Source organism: Rhea americana, unplaced genomic scaffold (assembly GCF_003343005.1).
Source record: "Rhea americana isolate MKP2758 unplaced genomic scaffold, rheAme1 scaffold_287, whole genome shotgun sequence".
NCBI lineage: Eukaryota > Metazoa > Chordata > Aves > Rheiformes > Rheidae > Rhea > Rhea americana.
In genome coordinates, this window is record NW_028186409.1 from 912341 (window position 1) to 924132 (window position 11792).

Sequence of the window (11792 nt, forward strand, 5' to 3'; positions counted from 1 at the left end):
TATCATCCACAGCTGAAGACCCTGTAGTCTCCTGTTCTTGAGTTACGTTGCAAACTCACCCTCCTTCTAAGCTCTCGGGGATTTCCCTGCCTCTTGCTCCTGCAGAGTTCCAACTAAGAAAGCCTTGCATATTCTTGACATCCCTATCTCCTCTTCCCTGCCTCTGTTCACCTCACTTGACCATGCCCCTGCAAACCCACATCCCTTTTACTAGAGTGTCTCTTAGCTGTGTTACATCCTACTCAGTGATGATCCCCAGTGGATGGACCACATTTCCCACACAGATCAGACTGAGCGAGTATGATCAAGGCGGGCAGAGGAGGCTGCAGTGCCTGTAAACCATCACAAAGGTGACAGGAGGAGTAAGYAGAAGACATTCCTCATTGCCATGGTAACCCAGTGCTCCATACCACAGCAGTGGAGGCAGGATGTTCTGTGCTCCACGCATCAGGGGACCTGGGGTGTTGGAGACCCTGGCCATCCTGGCCCTGGTGCTTTGCAGGTGTTCAGGTAAAAGATCAGCATGGAGGCTGATATATTCCACTCTGTCTCCTTGGAGGGCCAATGGGAGGCTTTGGCGAGGTGTCCAGGGTGAGGTGAGCACCCCCTGAACTGCTGGAGGATCAGTGACATAAGCCACTCCACATACCCTGTAGCTGTTACAATCAGGCATTGCCTAGTTTTGCTTTGAGATCTGTGGCGAGGCAGAGAACAGGTCAGAAGCAACACTGCTGCCAGGCAGACCTTCACCAGCTCATGCTGTTGCCTCAGTGGGGCAGAAGACCCTTATTGTGCCACCACTCTGGGTTCATTTTTGAAGACTTCCTGTTTTGGATATTTTATCTAGAGCAGGTTGTCCTCTACTGCTGGCACTGAACCTTAGAGCTGCCCCTCTGCTTCCTTTCTAGGACAGCCAGCTCCTCCTCTTGGGGACAGCTTCACAGGGAGCAGAAGAGATGGGGTGCCAGTAAGAGATCTCCAGCAACCAACCAACTCCAGCTGGGAATACCAAGAGGATGAGAAAGAATCTGCAAATCATCCCTGTAGGGCCCAGCTCCCTGACCCATGCTATCCTATCTCCTGAGCTAAGGAGTTTCCCCATCCAGCCTGTGTCCAGCATTTGGTGAGGGGAGCCTGTCCTCACTGCCCACTACATCAATGGACTTGACAGAGGATGTGGCTTCCCAATCTGGTCACAGCCAACACAAGCAGACGTGGTCTAGTCTGGCACTCTGTGGTCTCCACCAGCTACCCTTACCATAGCATCAATTCTTGCTGCCTATTCCTATAGCTCCCGGCATTTCTCTATTCTTTCCTCTAAGCCCATATACAGSTTGGTCCTGAGTGGAGCTGAGTCCATTTAGATTCCCTGTAGGTTCCCAACCTGCCCCACTAGCTCCCAAACCTTCTCCTCTCCTCAGCTCCAGGTCTATTTTTTTCCCAGTGCCCTGAAGTTCCTGAAATGTGCCCAACTCTTGTCTCTTTTTCTCTGGCTTAGTCCAAGTCTTCATCCATGCGGAGAGCAGCTTGTATTCACTGCCATGCAGCCCCATTGTGATGGAGGTGCCAAATCCCACCTACCACTGGGTCCATGACAGGGAAGGTATGGTGCTGGCTCCTTACCTCTCAGATGCACAATTAGATGCAAGCAGCTGCAATGGGCTCTGCAACTGCAAGGTAAGAGAGGGGTAGGAAGGGAAACATCCACCCAAGGAAGGAGCAGGTCTGCCAGTAGGCACTTTTTCCTTTGGGGCAGGTGAAGGGTACATGGGTCCTGGGGCCTGAAAAGACTGTGTGTGTTGTGGGGTGTTGAACCACAAACATGAGACAAGATTATGGAGTAATACTGTATGGGATTATATTTACCTGATTTTTTGCTCTAACAAGGGCTGAGAGGTTTTGTTAAGAAAGCTTCCAGTTTTTTGGATGGTTCTTCTGGCAGACAGAGAAATCTCTGGCAGAGGAGAGGGAGGCAGAGATCTTGATTTCTTCTTTCCCCTACCCCTTAATAACTTTTCTGAGAAGGAAAAGGAAGATCAGCTTTGGGAGAATGTTTTAGAGTCTCACCAGAGGATTGAGAAGATGTGATCTGGGCCAGTCCACCCCAGGGTCTGGGCTAGTTCAGCACAGGACAGCCAGTTCCTGGAGTTCATCCTCAACCCTTCTGTCTCCTGCACTAGACTCCAAGTTTCTCATAGTCACTGAGGAAGGACATCTCCTCTTCAAACAATTCCAAGCAGGTGACAGTGGGAACTACTCCTGTACCATCTCCTACGTGGAACGTGGGCTCCCTAGGTCCCAAACATTTCACTACAGTGTGCTTGGTGAGTCCAGCTCCATGCTAACAAGCAGCACAGTCAATCCAGTGAGGACTGAAAGGCTGGAGAGGCCATGGGGTGAGAGAAGGAGTAGGGCCATGTTCAGCTCTCTGGATGGGAAGTTCTCTGTTGCTCTTGGCAAAGGGGAAGAACCAGGCACCTCTTAGAGTTTTCTTCCACAGGCTACCACATACTTGGAGGCCTGGAGACCGTGTTGCTCTTCCAGAGCAAGCTCTGTGAGGAAGAGCGGACAAAGAGGTTCCTGTGGATTCTGCAAGAGAGCCTGAGCTACCTGGCTGCTGAGCTGCACTGCAGATTCCAGCTCACAGGATCCTCCTGCTTCCCCACGCTGAATGAGCCTTTGCAAGAGGTCTTCGTCCAAGTACAGTTACAAGGTAGAGTCACAGGCAGTAGCACCATGGCAGAGAGGACACAGGGAATGACAGAGGTAGTGGAATACAGTGAGCAGAGTTCAGGCACTGAAGTTTGTGCTTAGAGGGGGAGAAGGATGACAGTACAGGGCTGAAGCAGGAGTAGTGAAATTAGGGTCTTGGGGAAGACAGCAATGTCAAATGGCTAGAACTGGGGGTAGAGAGCCATAACTCCTCCATTCTATTCTCCCTTTCCAAGCTTAGGTTTTATAATTGCCACAGATCTCAAGGTCTGATCTGGCTACATCTCTGGCACTGCCACCTGTTACAAGGAGTTAGTCCTTCCCAGTGTGGCCTGTCAATTGTTTGGGGCTCTGCCAGTCTCTTGTTGGAGCTGGTGTTGCCTGAGCCACACTATTCAATCTCCATTCTTTAGTCTCCCTGTTTGGGCCCCACTGGGATGAACACTGCAACTCCCAGGACCCAGAGACGGTMACAGACTGCTACCACAGAACAGTCCAGCACAACCTCTGGCAGGTGAGCCATGGGGCCAGCATACTCTACAAGGAAGGAGCAGGGCACGTGATGTCTGTGTGTGCATCTGCACAAGGCGAGGAGCACTCTCCTCTAAGCCTGGATGTGGGAAGCTCAGGCATCTTCACCAGTGCAGGCATGAAGAGGAGGACAATTTACCTGAGGGTATGCTCAGTCTCCCTGGGGCCCAGMCTGGGGCCTCCCATTCAGGCTGTATGCAGTGCCTGTCTCCCCAGGTTCAACTCCCAGCACAGGTGAGTGCACTGAACTCTTGTGCCTGCCTTTCACACTAGAGCTGGACACTCTCCATAGGCCCAGAGCTACAGTGCTGGGAGCATGTTTTCCATGCAACAAAACCTTAACTCCCCTCTAGAGTCCTGGCAGTGCACTTCTGACCTCTGCCCACCATTGCCTGCTCTACCCTCCTCAGGTCCAGCTCGCCCTCAACAAGTTCTTCAAAGAACATAAGTCCTTCCACGTCACTGGAGCTGATATCCCCCATGCCATTTTTACCAACAAGTTTGTCGGCTTCCTAGAGACCGAACACTGCAGTGGGGGCTACGGACAGACCAAGCAGCTGCAAAGATGCCTCGACTGTTGCAGTGAGCCAGGAGTCCACAGCCCTTTTGTCCTCCCTCCATTCTCCCTCCCCGCTTGTCTCTTCCCTTTACCATGCATGACTGTTYTGGGGTCTCTTCAGCAGTCCTTGCTGCCCTCCCCATAAACACCCAGCTCAGGGAATATGGTGGATGGGTAATTCTGAGCCTTTGAGTGTCAGGGCCCAATTTCCCTTACTCTGAGTTGAATGCACTCTTATCAGGCAGCCAGTGCCTTTGCTCAGAAGGGCCTTTCTATGTGTCCTCTCCTCAGTCGTATGCCCACCAGGGATGTTCAGCCCTCCTAAGGACAGCCAGTGCTCCCCATGCCCTGTTGGAACCTACAACCTGATCTATGGTATGGCTTGGTGTACACCATGTAAGGAAGGCCTGATCACCAGGGCAATAGGCACCAGCTCCATGGAGAACTGCGTGAAAGAAGAAGAGGCTGAGCAGGGTACGCAGATCATCTGCTACTTGAGCAGGGCAAGGAAGGGATTGAGGGGCTCTGAACTGAGGGTAAACACTAACTAGGACCCCCGAAGAGCTTCCCCAGGAACATCTTATGCAATTGCTGGCTATGGCAACATCTACAGCCCTTGGGGGTCACTTTGGAGACAGCTATCTCCTCTGTTCCATCATCMTCTTTGAAAAGATCACAACTCTCTCTCTGTTCCAATACCAGGCCAATGCTGAGGAATCTGATCACTCTCTCCACCTTGGTGTCTCTGACTAGCCTTGAGCCCTAATAACCTCAGTGCCAGGTGTAATGCAGGCCCTGGACCTACCACCCCTGCTTAGCCCTAAGGCTGGGGAGCATTAGCACCTGGATTATCTCAAAGGTTTGTAGCAGTGGGACTTCTCYGAGAAAATCTCCACCCATTTGTCTCTCCTCAGCTGTCCCTACTATGCGCAGGATCCCAGTCCTGACTCTCAGCATCGTGATACCACTACTTGCCATCACCCTCCTCCTCATCCTGTAAGTCTAGGAGGGCTTCGGCTCCTTCTTCCAGCATGGGGAACTTCYAGGGCAGTTTGTTGGTGTCAGGTCCCCAGCTCTACAGGGAAAGCCACCCTCTTTGGAAAGGGAGATGAAGGAGACCCTGAGCCCAACACTATGACATTGGCAAGAGGCGGTAGGCCAGAACAGGGGTGCAGCATATCAACAGGGGGGCTAACCCCTGGCAATAGTTTATGCAGCCATATAGGAAGCTGTTAGATATGATCCTGGGAACCTTGGCCCTGAAGCTGGTGCTAGGTAGCTCCTGGGCTCTGGTGCTGCTTCCTAGCAGTCAGTTCCCATTTTTTTATTACGGGCTTCTGTCTCTCTGTAGCAGCTACTGTTACTGGACCCACCAACAGCGCCAGATGTCTTCTCCAAATGCTTCCAGGAGGAAGGAACCCGCCAAAATGATGGAGATGGTGACCAAGTTCTTTGGGATCTCTAAGCAGAGCCGCCATGCTGGCCCTGCTGCTGCAACTGCCAATCCCACCATCTCCCTGGGCCCTAGTGCATCTCAGAGGGCTGACATGRAGCAGATGCACGAAGTTCCCTCCCTTGCAACGACCTCTTATTTTGCTGATGTGACCAATAAGACATCTCCTGTGCCAATAGTGTCGGACATAAAGGATACTTTCTGAGATTCCCACATGCACAGGCATGAGGAAGAGCATTCCTCCAGCCACTACTGTCCATTTTGTGGGTGTCCCTAACTAACCCCATACTTGCAGAAGTATCAAGCAATGAAGAATACAGACATCTTTCTCCTCCACCTTTCACTTTTCCTTCCCAAATAGCTCTGACTACAACCAAGATATGTGACTTCCTTTTGCTATAAAGAGTGGCTTCTATTTCCATCTCTCTGCAGTCATGGAAGCTCCAAACACAGAGSGGCTTGGGGGTTACACAGAGGGAATCCATCACACAGGTTGAACCAACTGTTTCTCTGTAAGTCATGGAAGGCATCTTTTTCCGAGGCAGGGAGTCAGTCTTGCATTAAGGAACAATTCAGTTCCCTTCTGATACCACTTTTYTATACACACCTGAAAGAAGAGCCCTTAGGGAAAGCTTAAGCCAGAGCATTTGCTCGGGTCAGGCTGACAAAATGGGGCAGGAGAAAGCTCACCATCAAATCTCTTCATTTTCAGAGCCAGGCTTTGCAACAGGAGGGACATAAGGCTTTGAAAAGATTTCCACCTCTGTAGCCTCAAAGAAGATATTTATCATCTTTACAYTTTTTGAGCCCAGCGGCTGTTGGAAAGTCCAGGAGAGGGCAGCAACGCAGTGTGAGAGGCACAGCCCCAGCACAGTGCAGGCCTGTCCCAGGAGTGGGTGCTTCCTAGCAGGCCTTAGCAGAGATGAGCTCCAGATAAAAAATCCAAGTAAGAGAAGGTGCTTGCTCTGCTTCTGGGAGGGAAAGAAGCACACTCAGAGTAGTGACATTGGTTCTGCTCTGTATTTACTCTGGAAGTCTCAGAAGCAATATGGGGTCCTAAAAAACTTCTTTAGCAGAAAGTGTGGACTAACAACCATTCGCCAAGGCCCAGTGGAGGAAGAAATGGCTTGCAGACCAGAAGGTCCAGCAATGGCCAGTYAATGAAAAAGAATACTAGGAGCTACACTGGAGACTGAGGAAAGGGGGGGAAAGATGCAGTGAAGGGGTCAGGTGTATGTAAAGTCCAAGGCTAGGGAAGAGGGGGGTGAACATATTCAAGTGGGAAGTACAGAGAAGAGGTGACAGGGGGGCTACCAGCTTGCTATAAAGCTCCATGGTGCTTCTGTTCCTTCTCAGACCCTTTCCAGATAGGACCACGGTAGGTGATTAAACACAGCTTTGGCATCGGCAAGGTGAAGGGAAGGAAAAACAATGAGAGTGCTGGCTTTCGGGTCCTCTGAAACAGGAAAAGGAGAACCTAGAGGAAATAGCTAAAGGGAAGAATGGGCAGACCAGTTCTGGGTCTACCATTTTAGAGCTGCTCTGCAAAGCTGAAGACAAAGTCCCTGGCAGAAGGTTGTGTGTAGCTCCCTGAGGCACTGGAACCAAGTACAGGGACCAAGCAGCTCTGGCTCTCCCTTTCTCTCACAGTCCAGATATGCCCAGTCACCTCAGTCAGTCTCAGCTTTCTCCCTCTGTAAAATCCCAAAGGGGGCTGCAAAAACAGCAGGGCAGGATGCTGACAAAAAGCATCCCTGCTCTCCCATGGGGAAGCAACCCCATGATACTCCCCTTTCACAAGCCAGTTGATCTTGTCTTAAACTGAGTGGAAGCAGACACAAGAGAGCTATGAAAAGACCCTTTCCAATGAACCTGCACATCAGCAGGGCTGCAGCCATAACTAAGCTAATGACACAAAGGTAATGTCCACTCACTGGTCCTGAGGAGATTACATACATCCTAGAGAGGCCCAACAACACGTAGTGAGATTGTTTGCTTGGCAGGGGCTAGGATGAGAAGGCAGCAGCAGCTGCTGCCCAGCTCAGCTCCACAGCTCAGCTCAAAGAGAACAGATTCCTTCTGATAAATCTTGAAGACAAGTGTAATTAGCAGGCCTGAACCAGGAGCTGTGAGCAGGAATCATGACTGCTCCCTATCTCAGGCTGCATGGGTTGTGCTGCTAGTTCATGAGGAAAGATGAGGGGGGAGCTGGCTCCCAACACCATTTTGCCCCTGCAGTCAAGGACAGAGCACAAGGCCAAGCAGAAAGATTCCTCATACTCAAATCAGTCATTCGCTGGCAGTAGAGACCTAGCAGCACTAGTCTTCTCCAGGAGGGTTCAAACAACTGGGCCATGGAGGGGATTTGGCAGGGGCAGATAACCTGGCAATAGGCAATAAGCAGATATGTCCAGCCAGTGAAACAGCTGCACACGGGCAGATGTGCCTAGCACACGTCTCTCTGACCAGTCAAAAATCTCTTTCAGTTCATCACATTTTGCAGGTTCCTGGCTATTTTCTGCAACATGTCAGAGTTTAATACCCAGCTGCCTTTCTGGTGCTGCTGCCCCATACAACACAAAAATAAATAAATAAATAAATAGAAGAAGAAGAAGAATGCTCCCCTTCTAGGTTTAATTCTGAAATCTGTAAGCAGCAACATTATTTTCTGCATTCTGGGGATGTCTGTGTCAGGATAAGCATGTGCATGTGTTCAAGCTCCACTATGGATTGGGATCTAAGGGAAAGACCAGGTTTCCAGATGCTGCGAAGGGCATGTTGGTGTGGGGTGGTAACTCAGTAAGTGGCAGCAGCRCAATCATTTCCCTTCATCTGCCTACACTGCTACTTAACCAAAATGAAATGTTTGGGAGTAATCAGCTTGCAAATATTGTGTTACTCATTTACCTTGACTTCAGTTTCTTGTATCCTAAAAGAACTTTTGTGAAATCAGGGCAATTCTGTGCACACATATGCACCTAAGAGAAACGTTTCAGAAGTAACTTAGGAACCAAAGTTTCATCTTCCAAAGGTCCCTCAGTAATTCCTATTAAAAATATATATATATATATCTGATCAAGAATTTTACTCCGAAATATTTGAATTTCAGTTGGAACAACATGATCAACTCTGATTATGGGAAAGAGCAAGGGGAAATTTTGATTGGTCAGATGAAAACCAAAACAGTATAGGATAAGTAGAAACATTAATTTCAAAGTGGAAAGACAAAGTATTCAGTATAAAAGAACCAAACCCCTCAGTTTTACATCCAGGGAGATGTTTTCTCCTCAGGATGAAAAATATGGTGAAACTCATATATATTTGTAAAACATGTAGAGGTCTCAAAGTCAATCTTACATAGCACAGGCAGAAATTCTGAGTAAAGCTGCTGCCCAGTTCTCTCTGGGCCATTGAACCCAGCCCAGTGGAGCTTTCACTTCCCCAATAAATTCAAGATTAGGGCAGCAAATCAAGTARCATAATGCTGCAGGGACTTAATACAGTGCTTTAAGCTAAACCTCACTTCCCAGTGCCACAGGGACAGGCTGAGAGCATGGGAACATTTCAGCCACTTCCCTTCAGTAGTAACCCACAGAAGCAGGTAAAGCAAACGCTTTGCAGCGAGTTATGCCAGGTAGAAACATTACTTTCTCCAAGATGGACTGGAAGGTCTCCAAGGCAGAATAGGAAGGAGTTGCTTGGGATGGATGGGAGACGGGCRCTAGGAAGTCTTGGGAAATATATAGGAAAGGGTAGACCTGAATTCTGAGGTGTGAGGGTCTCTACATTATAGTGGACTTTCATACTGGTGATTCTGGCTTCTGGCTGCTTTTCCTTCCCTGGGAACAAGTCATCATTTTTCTCATCCCACCTGCACAGGGCTGTGAAGCACCTTTCCTTAAACACACCTCTTCCCTCATCCTCCTTTTAACTGGCAGTGCTTGGGTAGTCCAAAATACATGCTGGCTTTGTGCATTTTGGAATATCCATGTTGGCTTCAGGGATGGGAGGCTCTGCACTTAAATCATTGCCACACTTCTGTTCTCATGCAGTTCTGTCTGAATCCAGACTCAGCCCAGTGAAATGAAAGCTGGGACCTGAGAAGGAGAGCTGGATGAGTGAGAGTAGGAACCAAAGCCATATTCAGAGCAGATCTTATTTTTCAGTTGCCATTAACTCCTTGATACAGAACAAGGCCTTTACTGATCCCACACAGCATGGAAAGGGAGAATAAGAGGAGTAACGCAGTGCAGAGTTGTGCCCTTGATTGCATATCAGTTTCCACGGTAACCCTTCATTTCTACTTGTTCACAATAATCATKGAAACCTTCCTCCTGCACCAGAGCACCCTTTGCTGGGACTGGACACCCCTTGCTGGGGGTCTAAGGGAGCCAAGGGACCACAGACTCTCTGTCCTTAGTAAACACGCATGGGAATGGGAAATAGCACAGAGAGGTGCAGTGCTCACAAGGAAAGGAAACCTGCCACAAAGGAGATACATTTGCGCATGAAAAACTCAGGATTGTTCTTTTCTGCAGGGGATGGGTAATTGCATAACAGGCAGGGCAAAGACCCAGTCTCAGGCCCAGGAGGCATCAGCTCAGCAGACATGAGAAGTCTCCAAAGGTTGTAGGCAAGGCATTATCTGCAGACTTCTGGAGAGGGTACGTAGTCCAATGTCTGGAGTATTAACATAAAGGGCAGATCCCCACATTCAAGTCTGATCACTCAGGGACTTCCTAGGGGAGGAAGTCCATCTGGCCCTAACAGAAGGTCCAAGGTCATGCATCTCACTGCCCTCAGCTCACTCTGACGTGAGTAGTGATAGAAAGACTCCTCCAGAAGGGGAGCTCATCCATCCCTATGCCTGCCTTGGGCTCAGGAGGCATCTGCCACCACCCCTGCCCACTACTGGTTGGCCTCAAAATGCAGAGCAGCCAGCGTGTCCAGGTAGCACAGAGCATCGGCRTGACAGCTTCCAGATGAGCTTGGCCTCTGCAAGCAGCCAAGCCCRTCAGACACTGCAGGTAGCAGCTCATAGCTGCCCCTGCAAGCACAGTGTAATTCTCCAGCACCGCAGGAGCCTCCCCAGTGCTGAACAATCTGAATCCCCCCGCAGTGAATTTCTCTCAGGAGGGCCACCCTGCCTTCAGTGTTCACACTGTGCTTTTCTCCAGTCTGGAGACTCACAGGCTCAATGGTTTTAATGACCTGGGGAGATTTCCTCAGAACAAAGGAAACAGTAGCAAGTAGCGTCCTTTGAAGACCAGCTCCCTTTCCCAATCAATGCCAGCAGGACCAGTGGGCTCATGTGATGTCTCATTAGGTATCTCTCCTGGGCCCAGGATGTGTCCTAGGGAGGCTGCAGCACATCAGCTCCAGTAATGAAGCAAAATGCAACCCAAACTCCTTTGAGGCTGCTATTTGTGCTAGTAAGGCCAAACCAGCTGAGAAGCATGAAAGACCCCCTCATCTGGCTCACAGGCCCCTTCACCTCCACCCCCTTTTCCCATGATGAGGTGGATTTAAAAGCAGAAAGCTAAGGTCTAGCTTTTGATAAGCATTTTGTGCTGCCTGGTAAAGCAAAGCTAAGGCAGGCGGGTGTTGGAGAGAAGGGCAGTGTATCCRGTATATCTGCAGCCATCAGTGACAAGCTCAGCGTTCTCTTGTTACACAGAGGACCCCCAAAAGAAGAAAGCATTTACACAGGATTGCAGACAGCTTTTCTCAGGTCTTTCTTGCAGTCTGTCAGGCTCAACTAACTGTACTCACAGTCCCTCTGTTTCAAGTTTTCTCCTGTTTTATTTGCTCCTTGCATATTTATGTATCTGCTCAAATACTTAGATGACAGTCCATTGCTGAATTTAACAGTACATTACTAGGTCTGAACTGTTTCTTTTGATACTGATAGCCTGTAAAATAAGCTATACTGACTTACTGACCATTATGTTATCATATTTTTGACCTGCATTTCCAGAACTTCATCTGGGATTGCTGAATAAAACCACTTCTTCTAAAACATATCTGACAATCGTAACTACTTGAGAGACCATTGGACTAGAGATTTTATGAAAAAAAAAAAACAAAATGATCATGGGGAAATACTATGAGTGCTGTTGTTTGTGACAGTTTATACTACACTTCCCATCTCAAGTTAACTGCAAGTTCAGTTTACAATTTGCAGTTCCTGTGCCTGCTTGTGTAATCTTAGCCTTAAGCAGGCCCTTCTTTGAGTATCTGGGATTGTTTCTTTCTTCGCTTTTTAGTTAAAACTGCAAAATCCAATGGAGATATAAATGCCTTGGCAACAGCCTTGTATTAATTCACTGCAACTCCAGGATTATCTTGGATTTCAACTATCCACTGCACAGTAGTATCCCTATTCAAGGGTCCTGGGAAATATGATGCCCATTTTATTTGGTCTGGAGTTTAATCAGCTTCAAAATTGGACAAAAAATATTATCTGGCACAGCCTTCTCACAGAACGATATATATAATCTCGGATTGCTTTTCTAATTAGAAGGGATGTGATCCAAT

The 11792-nt window shown here is 48.8% G+C and overlaps 1 protein-coding gene across 1 annotated transcript; it reads left to right on the forward strand.

Moving 5' to 3' along the window:
• Window positions 1-428: 428 nt before the first annotated feature.
• LOC146593636 (zona pellucida-binding protein 2-like) lies at window positions 429-5460 on the forward strand. The gene is made up of 9 exons (XM_085308944.1): window positions 429-510; window positions 1499-1603; window positions 2181-2324; window positions 2501-2713; window positions 3126-3226; window positions 3654-3825; window positions 4094-4276; window positions 4717-4798; window positions 5154-5460. Exons 1-9 carry the CDS (start codon window positions 429-431, stop codon window positions 5458-5460), a joined length of 1389 nt encoding a protein of 462 aa, XP_085165070.1.
• Window positions 5461-11792: the final 6332 nt, after the last annotated feature.